Source organism: Neofelis nebulosa, chromosome 13 (assembly GCF_028018385.1).
Source record: "Neofelis nebulosa isolate mNeoNeb1 chromosome 13, mNeoNeb1.pri, whole genome shotgun sequence".
In the NCBI taxonomy this organism is placed as follows: domain Eukaryota; kingdom Metazoa; phylum Chordata; class Mammalia; order Carnivora; family Felidae; genus Neofelis; species Neofelis nebulosa.
This window is the reverse complement of record NC_080794.1, coordinates 74,021,393-74,036,502: the sequence shown is the minus strand read 5'-3', so window position 1 is coordinate 74,036,502 and position 15,110 is coordinate 74,021,393. Positions and strand designations below refer to the sequence as shown.

At 39.7% G+C, this 15,110-nt stretch overlaps 1 protein-coding gene across 5 annotated transcripts in view; it reads left to right on the top strand.

The window, feature by feature from the left end:
• GPAM (glycerol-3-phosphate acyltransferase, mitochondrial) overlaps positions 1-15,110 on the top strand; it is a 63,034-nt gene that overhangs the window by 26,935 nt on the left and 20,989 nt on the right. For 3 of the 5 annotated variants that reach the window (XM_058697768.1, XM_058697764.1, XM_058697765.1), the window contains exons 2-8: positions 1,479-1,609; positions 2,731-2,853; positions 5,386-5,459; positions 8,715-8,828; positions 11,035-11,181; positions 11,776-11,872; positions 12,535-12,671. In XM_058697768.1, the coding sequence (XP_058553751.1) occupies positions 1,508-1,609; positions 2,731-2,853; positions 5,386-5,459; positions 8,715-8,828; positions 11,035-11,181; positions 11,776-11,872; positions 12,535-12,671 (794 nt within the window). In that variant the 5' untranslated portion in view covers positions 1,479-1,507. Of the gene's footprint in view, positions 1-1,233; positions 1,403-1,478; positions 1,610-2,730; positions 2,854-5,385; positions 5,460-8,714; positions 8,829-11,034; positions 11,182-11,775; positions 11,873-12,534; positions 12,672-15,110 lie in introns of all 5 variants that reach the window. The other 2 variants (XM_058697767.1, XM_058697766.1) reach the window with 2 other exon arrangements.

Below are 15,110 nucleotides of genomic sequence, written 5' to 3'. Positions count from 1 at the left end.
GCACCGTGTGTCAGACGCTGGGTTAGGCACTTTATAGGTACAATCCAGCCCTCCCAGCAACCCCCAGGAGGTAGGATCTACCATTATGCCCATTTTCCAGATGGGGAAACCCAGGCATAGAAGTTAACCAACTTGTTCAAAGTCACACAGATGGTCAGCAGTGGGTGGTTTGAATTCGGGTATGTTTGGCTTCCGAGGTGAGCCTCCTCCGATCGCTGTTCTTACAAAACCCAGAGTTGGTTCCCCTCAGGCGATAGTCTGGCGCCTCCAGATTTTGATTTACTTATGGACCTCGGATCAACGCTGTAGGGAGGGAGGAGCGAAGCCGTGACTTCCTATTGGCAATCCGCTCTCTCTTCTTCCACTCCTCCAGCTCTGGGGCCACCAGGGACTTTTTCTCGGGCCGCAGCGGGGCTCCCCATGCTTTAGCTACATTCTGCATGTGAAACTGATAGCTGATTTATTTTACAATCGTGAAGAGCTTTCATGCCAGGTGTATTGCTTTCCTGTTTTCTCCTGGCCTGTTAGGTTAGGTTGATGCCATGTTAAATTGTTAAGGATGTGCTATTTAATGGTTGTGCCGAGGACAGTAGATGCCGCAGCAAACCCGTATGGGGATTATAACGAAATCAGAATATACGCTCCAAATAACAGTTACCCTGGACGTGACCTTTCAGAATTTTAAAGGAATAATTTAAGGCCAGGTGAGAAATAGACAAAAGCTGAAGCATTTTGAGAATTAGGGAGTTTTTATATTTTAGGTTAATCTCTGTTTTCTTTAGCAGTGCACGTTAGTGAACATTTTCCCTTAGGGTATGAAAAGACATCGAAAAGGGTGAAATGTTTTAAGTCCGATATTTCAAGATGGTGTGGTTTTGATTTAAAGCTTTGTAGATGTATTAAAAGTGCAAATGCCATTGCATTTAAGACATCACGAGAAAATTGAGAGCTCAATTCAGTTTAAGTGGGGAACTTTAGAGGCGCTCTCTCTAAAGGCTCTTGCCTTTACCCATGCTTCCATTGCATAGTATGTATGACCAAAAATTACCAGCACATAATTAAGGAAAATTACCTATTTGTGTGCATACATGTAACTTATATTTAATCAAATAAACACATGGCCTCCATTCTCCCAGGAACTATTCAGTTATTAATGCAAATAAAGTAATTTTTCGTCGCCTACCTGAAATACGCTATTATTTATGTTGCCCTTTCATGTCTGTTTTACTCAAGAAGTCTAGAGATGCAGATGTTGATTTAAAAAAAAAAAAAAAAAGAACAGTCTACCGGAGATGATGTTGAGTTTAAACACATCAAACACTGTTTTTACACATCAACTAAACATGGTGGAAGCCCATCAGAGGTCATTTGACATCGTATGATGGAACAAAAGAATGTCGAGGTCAGAATTTTGAGTTTTGGTGTCTACTGTCTGGCTTATTAATTTAAATGGTGTATATATATATTTTTTTTCATAGCACATGATCTGGGAGTTACCCCTTGTGACATGGATGAATCTGCACTGACCCTTGGCACAATAGATGTTTCTTACCTGCCAAATTCATCAGAATACAGTGTTGGTCGATGTAAGCATGCAAACGAGGAATGGGTAAGTTGAAGAGGGGTTAAAAACATTCAAAGATGTTCATTTTAATGTTGTTTATGAAGGTGGAGAACTGGAAGCGACATAATATCGTGTAGAGGTTAATATCTAAAGAAACTGCCTCCAGCTGTTAGAAGGTATGCCTATGAGACCTCATATTTAAAAATTCTTATGGATTTATGTTAATTGGGAAGAGACAGTTGGGTAGGATATTTAAGCACAGTGATTATGTTAAAAAGCAAAATACTTTGCATAGAAAAAAAAAACCTAGGAGTTGTTTTGGATGGTGTACTTTCTGTATCTGTTTTCCATAATGTAATAAGTATGAATTTTGTAATGGAAATAAAGGGTTTTTTTTTTCTTCTAAGTGGGAAATAAATTTTAGTATGAATCTCAATTCAAAGGATATGCATTTTCTTGTATTGTGTTCCCCACCCCACCCCCCCCCCCATTTTGATATAACATGGCTTGTTTAAAATATTTCTTGAACACTCTGCTTTATATAAAAATGATATCAGAGTTTTGGGGGGTTTTTCTGCTAATTTTTGAGAATGTTTTGTCTGGTATTTGAGCAACTAATGAACTCAATGAACAAAATGTTTAAAACAGGAGCAGAATTTGACCCTAACTGGACAGTACAGCTATAATTTAAATTCCAGCCAGGATAAAGGAATGTTACATAAGTTTACCTTGTTTTTTAATTTAAAATATTTCAAGTTGTATGTAACAACTTGCTTACTATGTAAGACTTTGTAGTACTTTTGTGGGCGTCTGTGATTGAAGAGGAATAAGATTAACTGTTCCCTGTATGGATCCAGAAGCCTGATTTTATTTACCTGCTACTGTCATGGGCTGTTTAATCTTGCCTTTGAACCTCTGAGTGTGCAGACGTCCTTGCTAGCCATTATCATTCTTCGGTGTTCAATTTTTGCTTATGTTCCAAGTTTTGTTCCAAGTGTTGATGATGGAGGGGAGTACCATGAAGGAAAATTACACTGAGGAACTTATACTACCAAAAGAAATCGAAGTACTAAGTTTCTCTTCTGAAATATCTTAGTTTTAGAGAGAAAGTGGACAAGTATAGTTTTCTTGCCATTCAGACACTTTTTCCCCTTAACATTTATTAGGGTGAGTGTGGTTTCAGACCTACTGTCTTCAGATCTGCAACCTTAAAATGGAAAGAAAGCCTAATGAGCCGGAAAAGGCCATTTGTTGGAAGATGTTGTTATTCCTGTACTCCCCAGAGCTGGGTAAGAGTGTTACTGCTTGTTGACCTTTAATAAACAGAGTGAAATTCCAACTTTGTGTGAATCTTATTACTGGGTAGACTTAATGGACTTAATTCATTTTAAGAACTTAGGCCCACGTTTATAAACCAAATTATTTCAGGTAATGATGTTGACTCAATTTGTCTTTCCATTCATTTATTCAGTAAATATTGGTTAAACAGTTGATGCTAAGTGATAATTTGGTTGTTTTAGTTTAGTATGACTTTAGGGGAAGGGTAGATCTTACTTTTAGATAACTCTAAGAGTTGGTGGGAACCTTCATGTAACTTCTACATGTTGAACTTTTAACTCAATGTTCAACTTCTAGCAAGATGAGCAAAGGGTAGCAGGAGAGAGTTTTAAAGCTTTAAAACTATGGCTTTGCCCTACTCTCCTTTTGGTAAGTTTCTGTTGGGGGAGGGTGAGTAGGGATGGAGGGTGTCTGTTGACTATGATAGTGAAGGATGGTTACTAAATGTTAGGATGAAGATTTAATTTATTTTTTTGAGAGAGAGAGAGAGCGCAAGCACGTGGGGGAGGGGCAGAGGGAAAGGCAGAGAGAGAATCCCAAGCAGGCTCCATACCCAGGTCAGAGCCCCCCATGGAGCTCCATCTAATCACCATGAGATCATGACCTGACCCGAAATCAAGTGTAAGATACTTAACTAGGGCCACCCAGTTGCCTCCCAGGTGAGGGCCACCCAGGTGCCTCAAGGATGAATATTTTAAATAGAGTGTATACGGGCTTGTTGTTTGTATCATGGTGAAACAGACACAATCATGCAAAATCATCCATATTACAGTGTAGTATTTGAAGAGAGTCACTCAAATGAGTGGTCAGCCTCTGTTGGCAGTTTGCTAGAGGGATGAGTTAGCACAGGAATTTAGAATCTAATGTGGCTGTGTTCTCCGGCAGTAGAGTTGCCTTTTAAAAGGTATGCCTGGACGTTCAGCTCTCTCTGGGATGGGCCAGTTATCAGGACAGAAATTCTGCCATCTAAGTGCCTGTCATTTATAGAGATTGCTTGTAATCTGTATAAATATCTAGCTGTACTGCGTGAATGTTCTATTCTGGGTTGGCTTGGCAGGAAGTAGAATTCTGAGTCTGGTATAAGGGATTTACTAACTTGTGTGGGACCCAAGCAGTTTATGTTAAATATTCAGGTCTGCTCAAGAATGTCTTAGTCATAAATATTGTTCCTTTTAGAACAGAAGTGCTATGTTGGTAGAATGGAACGGTCACGGTAATTTGCGGTCCGGGAGTATGGCCAGTTCAGGTTAATAGGCCAGTAGAAATACAAATTTAAATAGATGATCATGTGGCTTTCTTTTTAGACCTGGCATCTTCTCTAATTCTAATTTTAAATGCTTAAAAGATCAAAATAATACCTTGACTCTAATGTGTTCTTAAGTCAGAAGAGAATATAGGAAATTACTTGGTGGTGGTGATAGGAGTGGTTTGGGGTAGGAATAGGTCAGTAGTATAGTATATAATTGATTTTTGCTTAAATACAGTTCCTGTTGGAGCTGAACTTGATCTTTGATGTTCTTCCATGGCAAGTTTATTTAAAATGATTTTTAAAATACTTACTAGAGAACGTGAGTAGGGGAGGGGCAGAGAGAGGAGGAGAGAGAGGGAGAGAGAAAATCCCAAGCAGGCTCCATACCTTCAGCGCAGAGCCTGACATGGGACTCAATCCCGTGACCAGTGAGATCATGACCCAAGCTGAAATCCAAAGTCGGATGTTCAACCAACTGAGCCACCCAGGTGTCCCTATTTAAAATAATTTTAAATAATATTTTTATAATATTTTTTTGATATTTGCTACCCTTTCTCTGATACCGTTTTCCTGATCTCTAAAGAGATTCACTTAAATATTTTTATATCTTTTATTGAAGGTACATTATGCTTTCCCAACATTTATCTGTGGAAAGCTTACCTTTTTGTCCACACTGATAAAGCTATAGACTTTCTCTTTTGAGCAGAACTCTCTCTGAATTATCCCTTAAGGTTTCCTGTAAAGAGAGTCCCCTTCAGCCATACATTTTCTAATGAAGTAAACATTTAGAGCAAGATGTAGATTTGAATATTAAAAACCCCTGTCAGTCTCAATTTTTCTGTCTGTAAAATGGGGATAATAATTACTGTGTCAGCATTATTGCCAGATTTAGTAATCTAAAGATAACTATGGTACGGTATTTTTACATGTGGGAAACACTGAAATCTTCAGTGTTCCTATCGTTGATTTAAGCTCTCTGTAGCTTTAACTCTTTTGGGTTGAGGGTGGGGAATGAGGCAGGACAGGGAGGCACAATTTCCTTTGCAAGTTTGTGACCTTCTCTGAAGGCCAAAAAGTACTTTTCTCAATAAAATGTAATTTTCTTCATCACTTAGATTTTTGCAATGCCTAACTTCATACTTGAGTTATAAAAGTTATCAAGAAGTGGGAATGTGAGCTCTTTGCCAGAAATCCAATTGTATATTTATGTCTGTGTGTATTTCGTTTCATGTAGGATAAATTTTTCAACTCCAGTATCCCATCTTTGGGTTTGCGGAATGTTATTTATATCAATGAAACTCACACAAGGTAAAAAGAAATTTCTTATATTTCTAATACATCTCAAAAGAAGAACTGTAATAATCAGTGCCTATACCTTAAGATGAATCTCTTCATGTTTTTGAGTTAATAGAATTGAGCTTGTGACACAAGAGGCTTTATCTAAAAATTGGAAGCAGTACAGCCACCTGAGAGATCTGTTACTATTACTGCTATGTAATTATATGGTAACTATTTCATGAGGGTGTAGATATCACCTATAGCTTTCTCTTTTTGTTGTGTGTGTGTACATTTTAATTTTTTGATGTTTTATTTTTTGAGAGACATGGAAAGACAGAGTACCAGCAGGGAAGGGGCAGATGGAGAGGGAGACACAGAACCCGAAGCAGGCTCTAGGCTCTGAGCTGTCAGCACAGAGCCCAATGTGGGGCTCAAACTCACAAACCACGAGATCATGACCTGAGCCAAAGTCAGACGCTCAACCAACTGAGCCACCCAGGCACCCCATTTATGTATATATTTTTATTAAAAAAAAATTTTTTTTTAATGTTTTATTTATTTTTGAAAGAGAGAGAGAGAGACCAAGTATGAGCAGGGTGTGTGTGTGTGTGTGTGTGTGTGTGTGTGGCGGGGGGGGGGGGGGGGTGGGCAGAGAGAGAGGGAGACAGAATCCAAAGCAGGCTCCAGGCTTTGAGCTGTCAGCACAGAGTCCGACACGGGGCTTGAACTCATGAACTATGAGATCATGACCTGAGCTGAAGTCGAACGCTTAACTAAACCACCCAGGCGTCCCAGTATATATATATTTTTAAAGCTTATTCATTTATTTTGAGAGAGAGTGAGTGGGGGAGGGGCAGAGAGAGGGAGAGAGAATCCCAAGCAGGCTGTGTGCTGCCAGGGCAAAGCCTGACGAGGGGCTTGATCCCATGGACCGTGAGACCATGACCTAAGCTGAAATCAAGTGTTGGATGCTCAACCAACCGAGCCACCCAGGGGCCCCTGTATACTGATTTTATATCTGAAGTGTGACAAAACATGGTAAAGATTTATCTGAGGAAAGGGTAGGGTTGAATGGCTTACAAATTATTATTTTATACTTAAAAATTGAAATCAGCCTGATCTATGGAGTTTTAGAAGATATTTTCCTATATTGAGCAAATGCTCTTTCATTTATTATTAGCTTAAGACTTTTTTTAGAATTCTTCCAGACTTCAGACACATGGGGATGGGCTGTTGGGCATCTGAGTGAGAGAAAAGAGGCTTTGTTTTAATGAATCTAGGCTAGGGGATAAGGGAGGGGGGAGGGAAGATTGTGTGAAAGTCTGTGAGGCGGGAGAGAATGGCAGCCAAAAATGCTACCAGTCCTTATAATTCTAAGAGTAAATGCCTGGGATAGGTCAGTAGTAGGCTCAGGTGATGAGAAATGCTTTAAATTCTGTGAAAATTTATCTAAGAAGTCAAATACTTAAATTTGAAGGCTTTCTGGAATTACTAATCATATTTTGGTGATGAGATCATAATTGAGAATGACAATACTTGCATATATATTAAATGCCTTTTTTTTTTTTAATAGAACTAAAATCAAGGGACATATTTTTTCCCATTCCCATGCTACCCTTCTGTCTCTATCTTACATTTAAAGGAGAGAGGAGAAATTCTGGGCCACTGATTTTTTTTGTTTCCCCTTTTTGACTTGATTAAGATCCTAAGAAAAGGGATCTCATAGAGAGCCTCTTCTTGTTTATGTAAGTAGACATTTTATGTATAAAGTCAGAGGGTTCATTTGTTGTCCTCAGTTGGAGGCAGTTAAGAAAAAAAAAAAAGCATATGCCATATTGACTCAGTGATATGAAACCATTCAATGTGATAATGACTCGGTGATATGAAACCGTTTGGTGTAATAAACTGCCTGTGTGGTTGAGCTGGCTGTTTGGCTGCTCTGTGTGTTACATGAAGTGAAGGGTAAGCATTTTTATACACACACACACACACACACACACACACACATACACACACACACAGAGCTTTCAGTCCATTACAAAAGGATTTCATCAAGAACTGGGACTTTGTGCATTCTTTTTTTTTTTTTTTTAAATTTTTTTTAACGTTTATTTATTTTTTGAGACAGAGAGAGACAGAACATGAACGGGGGAGGGTCAGAGAGAGAGGGAGACACAGAATCTGAAACTGGCTCCAGGCTCTGAGCTGTCAACACAGAGCCCGAAGCAGGGCTCAAACCCACAGACCGTGAGATCATGACCTGAGCCCAAGTCGGATGTTCAACCGACAGAGCCACCAAGGCACCCCTGAGACTGTACATTCTAATAACAGTTCTGAAAGTATTCACTCAAGGAAGAATTTAGAATTAAATATTTACCCTATTGGACCAAATTTGCAGACAACTAGGAAAGGAGGAAGAAAAAGAGAATGTCAGCAAAAAAGATGAAGGAACGAGTGATTCCACAGTTCTTCCTCAAATTTCTTCAACTGAAGGCTTTTCAGAGTTCATGAATTTATATTTGAAATCTGGCCATTTGAATGTCCTTAAGGGGGAAATGATAATGAGGCATTACACAATCATTACACATGGTTTCAAAATATTGCATATGAAGGTTTCTAACCTTCTTTTTCTGAGTTCTCTGTCCCCAAGCCCCCATATAAATAACACATAGCCACCAACATTGGTGTGAATATGTCCTATCTCTTAGAAATGTCAAATGTGGGGGAAGAAAAAGGGAAAGAACTTCTGGCCTCATGAGCCCTGTATATAGGTGTTCAGGCCATACTTTAGTTATCCTTGACTTCCCTTGACTACCCTTGTCTACTCATTTTGAGAGTTAGCAATTATCTTAGAAGAATTACTATAATAACAAAAAAGCCCTTTATGGTAGGAAAAGACTTCCAAATTATCTCTTTATAGCCCACAGCCATAAGCTATATTGCTTATATATACAGCATTGAACTTACTTTTAAAAAATGTAGTAATGAAATAAGGCATTTTTCTTTTTGTATTTGGTTTATTATTTGCAGAGTACACTATTCAGGCATTTTAGTACTCAAATTCCAAGTTTAAATTTTAGTTGAGAGTACATGAAAGAAATTGTGAGTGAAATTGCCACGGATCATCTTGAACTGCCAAGGAGAATTTGCTATAGGATAACACCAGATAGCAGGAATAGATGAAATGAGGCTTTGTTTCTACATCAGGGAAACAGCTGTATAATTTAAGCAGTTCATTTTAGGTGTTCCTAAGTCTTTTTTTTTTTTTCCCCTTTCACGTTGCAGGCATCGAGGATGGCTTGCAAGACGTCTTTCTTATGTGCTTTTTGTTCAAGAGCGAGATGTCCATACAGGCATGTTTGCCACCAACGTGACGGAAAATGTCCTGAACAGCAGTAGGTAAGGGTGGGGATGCTGTTGTAAAAGGAAGAGACAGGGAAGGGGGGTGGGGCGGGGCAGTATTGCCTTTATTAACCTTGGGACTCTGGGACTCTGTCTCAAGAGGGGTTTCCATTTCCAAATGTCAGATATTAAACTCCAAAGGAAAGCAAGGAAAGGCAGGAGAACAGATGGTTTTGGTGAGCAGTGCCATGTGGGAATAGCAGTCTTATTTTATGCATTAACGATTGAATGAATGGCTTCCTAATATATGAAAGGAGAGTTGGAATTCAGAGGTGCACATATTTCCAGTTCTCTGTTTTCTGTAATATAAATGTTTGGGACCGTGTGTTTTCCTGTTTTATTTGTTATTTGTTTTTTGAACTTGCTACTTCATAAAAAATTTTTTTAATGTTTATTTATTTTTGAGAGAGAGAGACACAGAGTGCAAGTGGGGGTGGGGCAGAGAGAGACGGAGACCCAGAATCGGAAGCAGGCTCCAGGCTCGGAGCTGTCTGCACAGAACCCGATGCCGGGCTCGAATTCATGAACCATGAGACCATGACCTGAGCCGAAGTCAGGTGCTTAACCGACTGAGCCACCCAGGTGCCCCTTGTGTTTCCTATTTTATAACCAAAAGAGAAGCATGTTTGATATTTCTGTCAAATAATTTTTGAGTATGTAGGCACAAATTCTTGTACTAGAAAATCATTACTAGAAATTTTAAGAGAATAAGGTTCTGTCCTTGCTCTCAGAGGAACTTGCTTAGAAAATAGCAGAGACTGGCTTGAAATCAGATCGAACAGGGAAATAAGTCATTCTCAAGTTTAGGCATTAGAATATGGGAGTTTGCATGAAGATCAGTCTCTACTCTGCCTCATTGCTGTGGCCTGTGGTGGACATCTACCTTGATTTGGGGGGCCAGAGACTACAGTGGTTTGAAAAGACTGCTTAGAAATGTAGATCTGGGGGCGCCTGGGTGGCTCAGTCAGTTAAGCGTCTGACTTCGGCTCAGGTCATGATTTTGCGGTCCGTGAGTTCGAGCCCCGCATCGGGCTCTGTGCTGACAGCTCAGAGCCTGGAGCCAGTTTCAGATTCTGTTTCTCCCTCTCTCTGACCCTCCCCCATTCATGCTCTGTCTCTCCCTGTCTCAAAAATAAATAAACATTACAAAAATTTAAAAAAAATAAATGCAGATCCTATAGTGCGGCTATGAAGACCTGAACAGTGGTGGCACATGGCAGGTACTCAGTAAGTATTTACTGAATGAATGAGTAAATAGTTGATAATGGAGATTTAATTATCTTGTCAATTACTTGTAAAAACATTCCTGGCCAGATTGAAATAAAGGTATTAAAGGCCTCAGTGTCCTGTGGAATTTGTCTTTTGTATTGATGAGTTATGGGGCTGTGTGGAGCTTTGCTCCGTGCTGGTCTAAAATCAGTAGCAACAGTGGGAGAAAAAGGAATTATTTGAAACTCCTTTGGGTTATTATATATTCTATTTTTTAGGTAAAAACCTCCAAGTATGTTTTATCCCACCCAGGCGTTTTGACTAGTAACTAGAATATTAAAAGTGATTTAAGGAGATTTAATCTCGTATGTTCTTCCCCGAGTCACGTGGAAGATTTACCAAACTGGATTAAATCTTCTCTCTTAACTTCACTGTTTATTGTTTTAATCTTGAGCGGCGCCTTTCTTACATTACTGGTTTAAAATGGAAAACACTTGTAAATATCTATGCCCCTCTTTGATCCCTCCTAGAGAGTTTTACATGTAGTTCTAATAAAGTCACAGTATAAATGAGTAATAAATTAGATCTTCAAAAGAAAAATCTCATGTTACTTTGGCAGTGAGCTTTGGATACCTCTGAACTATATGCCTAAAGGGATAACCTTTCTTTCTCTCCCCTCTGCTAGAGTGCAACTTTGTGTCCCTCACAGCATATCTGGAACGTTTCAATTGATGTCATTGTTAACCCATTGAATTTGAGTTAAATTCTTAAATCTGCCTTCCAGATTCCTCAGGGATTCATCGATTCAGGAATATAATATCCCTAATATTCAGTAGGCAGCCAAACAAAACACATCTAACTTGAGCTTATTGTGTTAATCACATATTAAAGAGAAGATAAGTTTTGTTTTGTGATTTATATCTATGATTTAGAAAATACTGAATGCAGGATGTCACATAGAAACAGTTACATTTTCTTTCTGCTTTCAATTCAGAGTACAGGAGGCAATTGCAGAAGTGGCTGCTGAATTAAATCCTGATGGTTCTGCCCAGCAGCAGTCAAAAGCCATCAATAAAGTGAAAAAGAAAGCCAGAAGGATCCTTCAAGAAATGGTTGCCACTGTCTCACCAACAATGATCAGGTATTAAAAGGCAAAGCAAAAAGCTTTCAATGAGAGCTGTTTTGAGCAAACAGGGACTGAACCATTGGGCTTTCCTAGCACAGTGGTTTTGGTCCAAAAGAAATTGGACATAATCTGATGGGAAAACTAACTCCTTTTTATTTTTATATTTGTATTCAAATTATGTGGGAAGTAGCACTGTGGTAGATTTTAAGGTTCCTTAATCTTTGTTAACTAATAACAGCCACTGAATTACTGCTGACCTCTCTCTAGACTTGTGAGCCAGGGTTCACACACCCATATCTTAAAAGGGAGTGGTTTTATATGGCATTCCGCTCACCTAAATGTTCATCTGATCATTTGTTTCTGATGTGTAAAGTCTGCTGTTTGAGTGAAATGAAGATTTTAGTCTGTAATAAATAAAAATGGAAGATTTTAGTCTGTAATAAGTAATATGTATCTATGAGTCTATATGTAAAAGTTCAGATGCAGATACAGACACTAAGTCACTTGAAAGCACTTTTAGGTTGTAGGTTCAGAAACTTGAATAGATAAAAGTCAACGTCTATATAAATGTATGTTTATCCTTTTCTTCTCCCCCCCCTCCGCCCTTAGACTGACGGGATGGGTGTTGCTCAAACTGTTCAACAGCTTCTTTTGGAATATTCAAATTCACAAAGGCCAACTTGAGATGGTTAAAGCTGCAACTGAGGCAAGAGTTTCTGTGATCTGTCATTGCATTTTCCCCATGTTTGTGGATGATGTTAGAGCTCTTCTGTATGGAAATGTTCTTTTGTGTGCTGTGTGCATCCCACCCATTCAGCAGATGCCCCCCTTGAGAGATGTACCACAGTAGCATTTGGCGAGCGGCTGAGAGGTGGGTGAAGGGGGACCTGGCAGCTGTGCAGGACTCCTTTGGTGGGTTGCTTTGCAACAACTCTGAGAGCAGGTGGAATAATCCCTATTTATAAATGAGGAAATATAAAGCACAAATTAAGATTTCCCAGTCATGGCTGGCAAATGATTGCCTGTGATTTCAAGCCAAACCAGGCTTGCCTCTCAACCCTTTGCCTTTTTTCTTTTTTCTTTTTTCTTTTTTTTTTAAACATAATCAGGGCTGCCTCTCAGAAGACAGAGAGTCCACTTGAACTCTCCATTGTGCTTCTCCTTCCCCAGCTCCTTTTTATTGTGACTCTGGTGGTTTTCAGCCGCGGAAGTATTACAATGCAAGACGTTCATGTTACTGGAAAATGTTTTTCAAGAACGAGTCGTTGATTAGCCCGTGTTTGAGTGATTCTGACCAAATATGAAGTTGCAGAGTGTGATCCAAGTTCGCGTTTGAATTTGAACTTTGGCATTTTTTTCTTTTACTAGATGAATTTGCCACTTCTGTTTCTACCAGTTCACAGATCACACATTGATTATCTGCTGCTCACGTTCATTCTCTTCTGCCATAACATCAAGGCGCCATACATCGCTTCCGGCAACAATCTCAACATTCCCATCTTCAGGTAAGATCAGCTTGTTTTGAAATGTAAGGTATGGAAAAGATTATATTTTAAATTTTTCTTTTTTTTCTTTTATGGTTTGAACCACATTACTGTAAAGATGACATGAGCTTCTTTCACTGTAAAAATTTATTGTGGAAAAGTTGAAAAGTACAAAAAAGCTCTAAGACTATCACCGTTCTTCCTGTGTTCTGTATGGAATGCTTGGTGAACTGTGAATACCTCAACTTCATGGGCAATATTTATCAAATGGCTGAAAGGCAATTAGACCACATAGCAAATTACTGTATCAAGGTTGGCAGTAGGGAAGATGGGGGTGGGGGTGGACGGTGGTGTTGGTACAAAGTAGGTGAGAAGAACCACACCTGTTAACTTTGACCTCGTAATTTAGTAACACTAGAAACATGTAATGATTTCAGTAAGACGCAAAAGGTGTATTTTAGAAGTTTTCAGGAGGATGCGGTGGGTTCCGTTCAGAGGAAATAGCATGTGAAGATGCAGAAAGTTTCAAGTGTGTGGTACGGTTAGGAAGCGGCAGACAGTTCAATAGGGTTAGGGTTAGAGTGCAGGATACGGTGGGAAGGGTCAGAGGCCAGAGGTGGCCATCGCGTAGGGAGTGAGAGCTGGGTCAGAACGATTTTTAAGCCGAGAGTTTAGAGTGTATCCTGTAGTTGAGAAGTGGTCAGATTTGCATTTTGAAAAGTCACTCTCGATTAGAGGGAGTTAGAACCATTCTGACTGTATTGTAAGAGTTCAGGCAAAAGATAACGAAGGCTTGGATTAAAATTTGTAGTGGTGCTCTTGGTGAGGAGGGCATAGATTTGAAAAGTATTTAGTAAGGTGAATTTATAAGACCAAATGCTAGTCCAGAGTGGGAGAGGGGTTGATGAGGGAGGGACACTCCTTGATCTTTACCGCCAGGGTACTAGGTACATAGTGGAGCTGAGCACCAATGGGGAATGAACAAGGAGTAGGTTTAGTTGGTTTGGGATATTGAAGGGTCAAATTTCAAAGCATAGAGCATCCCTGAGGTCAGCTCTGAGTAAGCAGTAGGGAGTATGAGGAGGATGGACTTATAGTAACAGGAAGGGAAGTGGGCTTACGGGTTGTGCACACAGGGTCTCACAAAGTGGCAGTCATCTCCCTTTCCTCAGCCTCACAGTCCAAGGAGCTCCTTCCTAATTGCTTGGCTCAGAGTTCTGTGGCTAACCAGCCTCATGTGAATGGTCGAGCGGAGCCATTCATTCATTCAGTCAGCTGATTCTTACCCAGCTATACTTTAGACAAGAGTGAAGAAGTGCTGTGTCCTTTCCTTCAAGTTGCTCATAATCTGGGGAATGTAGACAAATAGCTCTAATACAATGTGATATACCCGCACGGGGCAGACATGCTTCTCTAGGGACTAGGACATCTGTTTACTCTTCTGAGCACCTCTTCCCAGTATTGAGGAACCTGGGAAGTTGCATTAGAAAGTCATCAGAAAGTTGGGGTGTCTGGGCAGCTCAGTCAGTTAAGCGTCCAACTCTTGATCTCAGCTCAGGTCTTGATCTTAGGGTTGTGAGTTCAAGCCCCATGTTGGGCTTCGCACTGGGCATGAAGCCCACTGGAGGGGAAGAGTGTCATCAGAAAGTTTTTGGCAAGCATAGATTGAGAGCCAAGGGGAGTGTTCCCTTCGGGCTCTAGGGAGGCCCTGCCCTGTACAGTTTGCCTTTCCTACAATGAGAATAACTCCTGTAATCATTCCCTCCAGGTTCTCAGCTTGGAAGTGCTCCTGGAAGGATCCCATGGAAATGCATGTTAAAAATTGATAATTTCGCATAATCCAACTTTTCTTTTCATGAACTCTATGCCAGTCGTTGTTTAGCTCGTCATTCCTTCATACTTGACAGCCAGTCAGTGACCTTACCAGTTGATTCGCAGCTTTCTTTTGTTACGTGCCAACCTATACATTCACAAGTCACTTTCTGGGGCGGGTTGTTTTGTGGGTGGCTCATCTCACATTCGCTATGAACTTCTCTGCAGTCTTGTTCTCAGAGAGTGATATTTAGCTCTAGGGACATCTTACTGTTGCCTCCTTATCCTGACTACAGAAGATACTGGAAATATGTGTTGATATTGCTATTTTAATATCACTCTATTAGAGAAGAATTAGGAAGAGTCTCTGCGTTTGGAAAGGTTGACTTGCGTATTATAAAATTTCATCGTAATATAAAAATCCAACAATGTTGTAGAAAGAAACAAGGGATTGAGAAAAGAATCGCTTTATCCCTGTGTAAGTGTACATGAAGCACATTTTTGTTTCACGTTTTGGAAAATTGGTTATGCTTGGTTTGGGTTTGATAAAATTATCATGGGCTCACAGAGACACTCTCTAAGCAGTACTTTCTTTTTAAAAATTTTTTTTTTTTTTTTAACGTTTATTTATTTATTTTTGAGACAGAG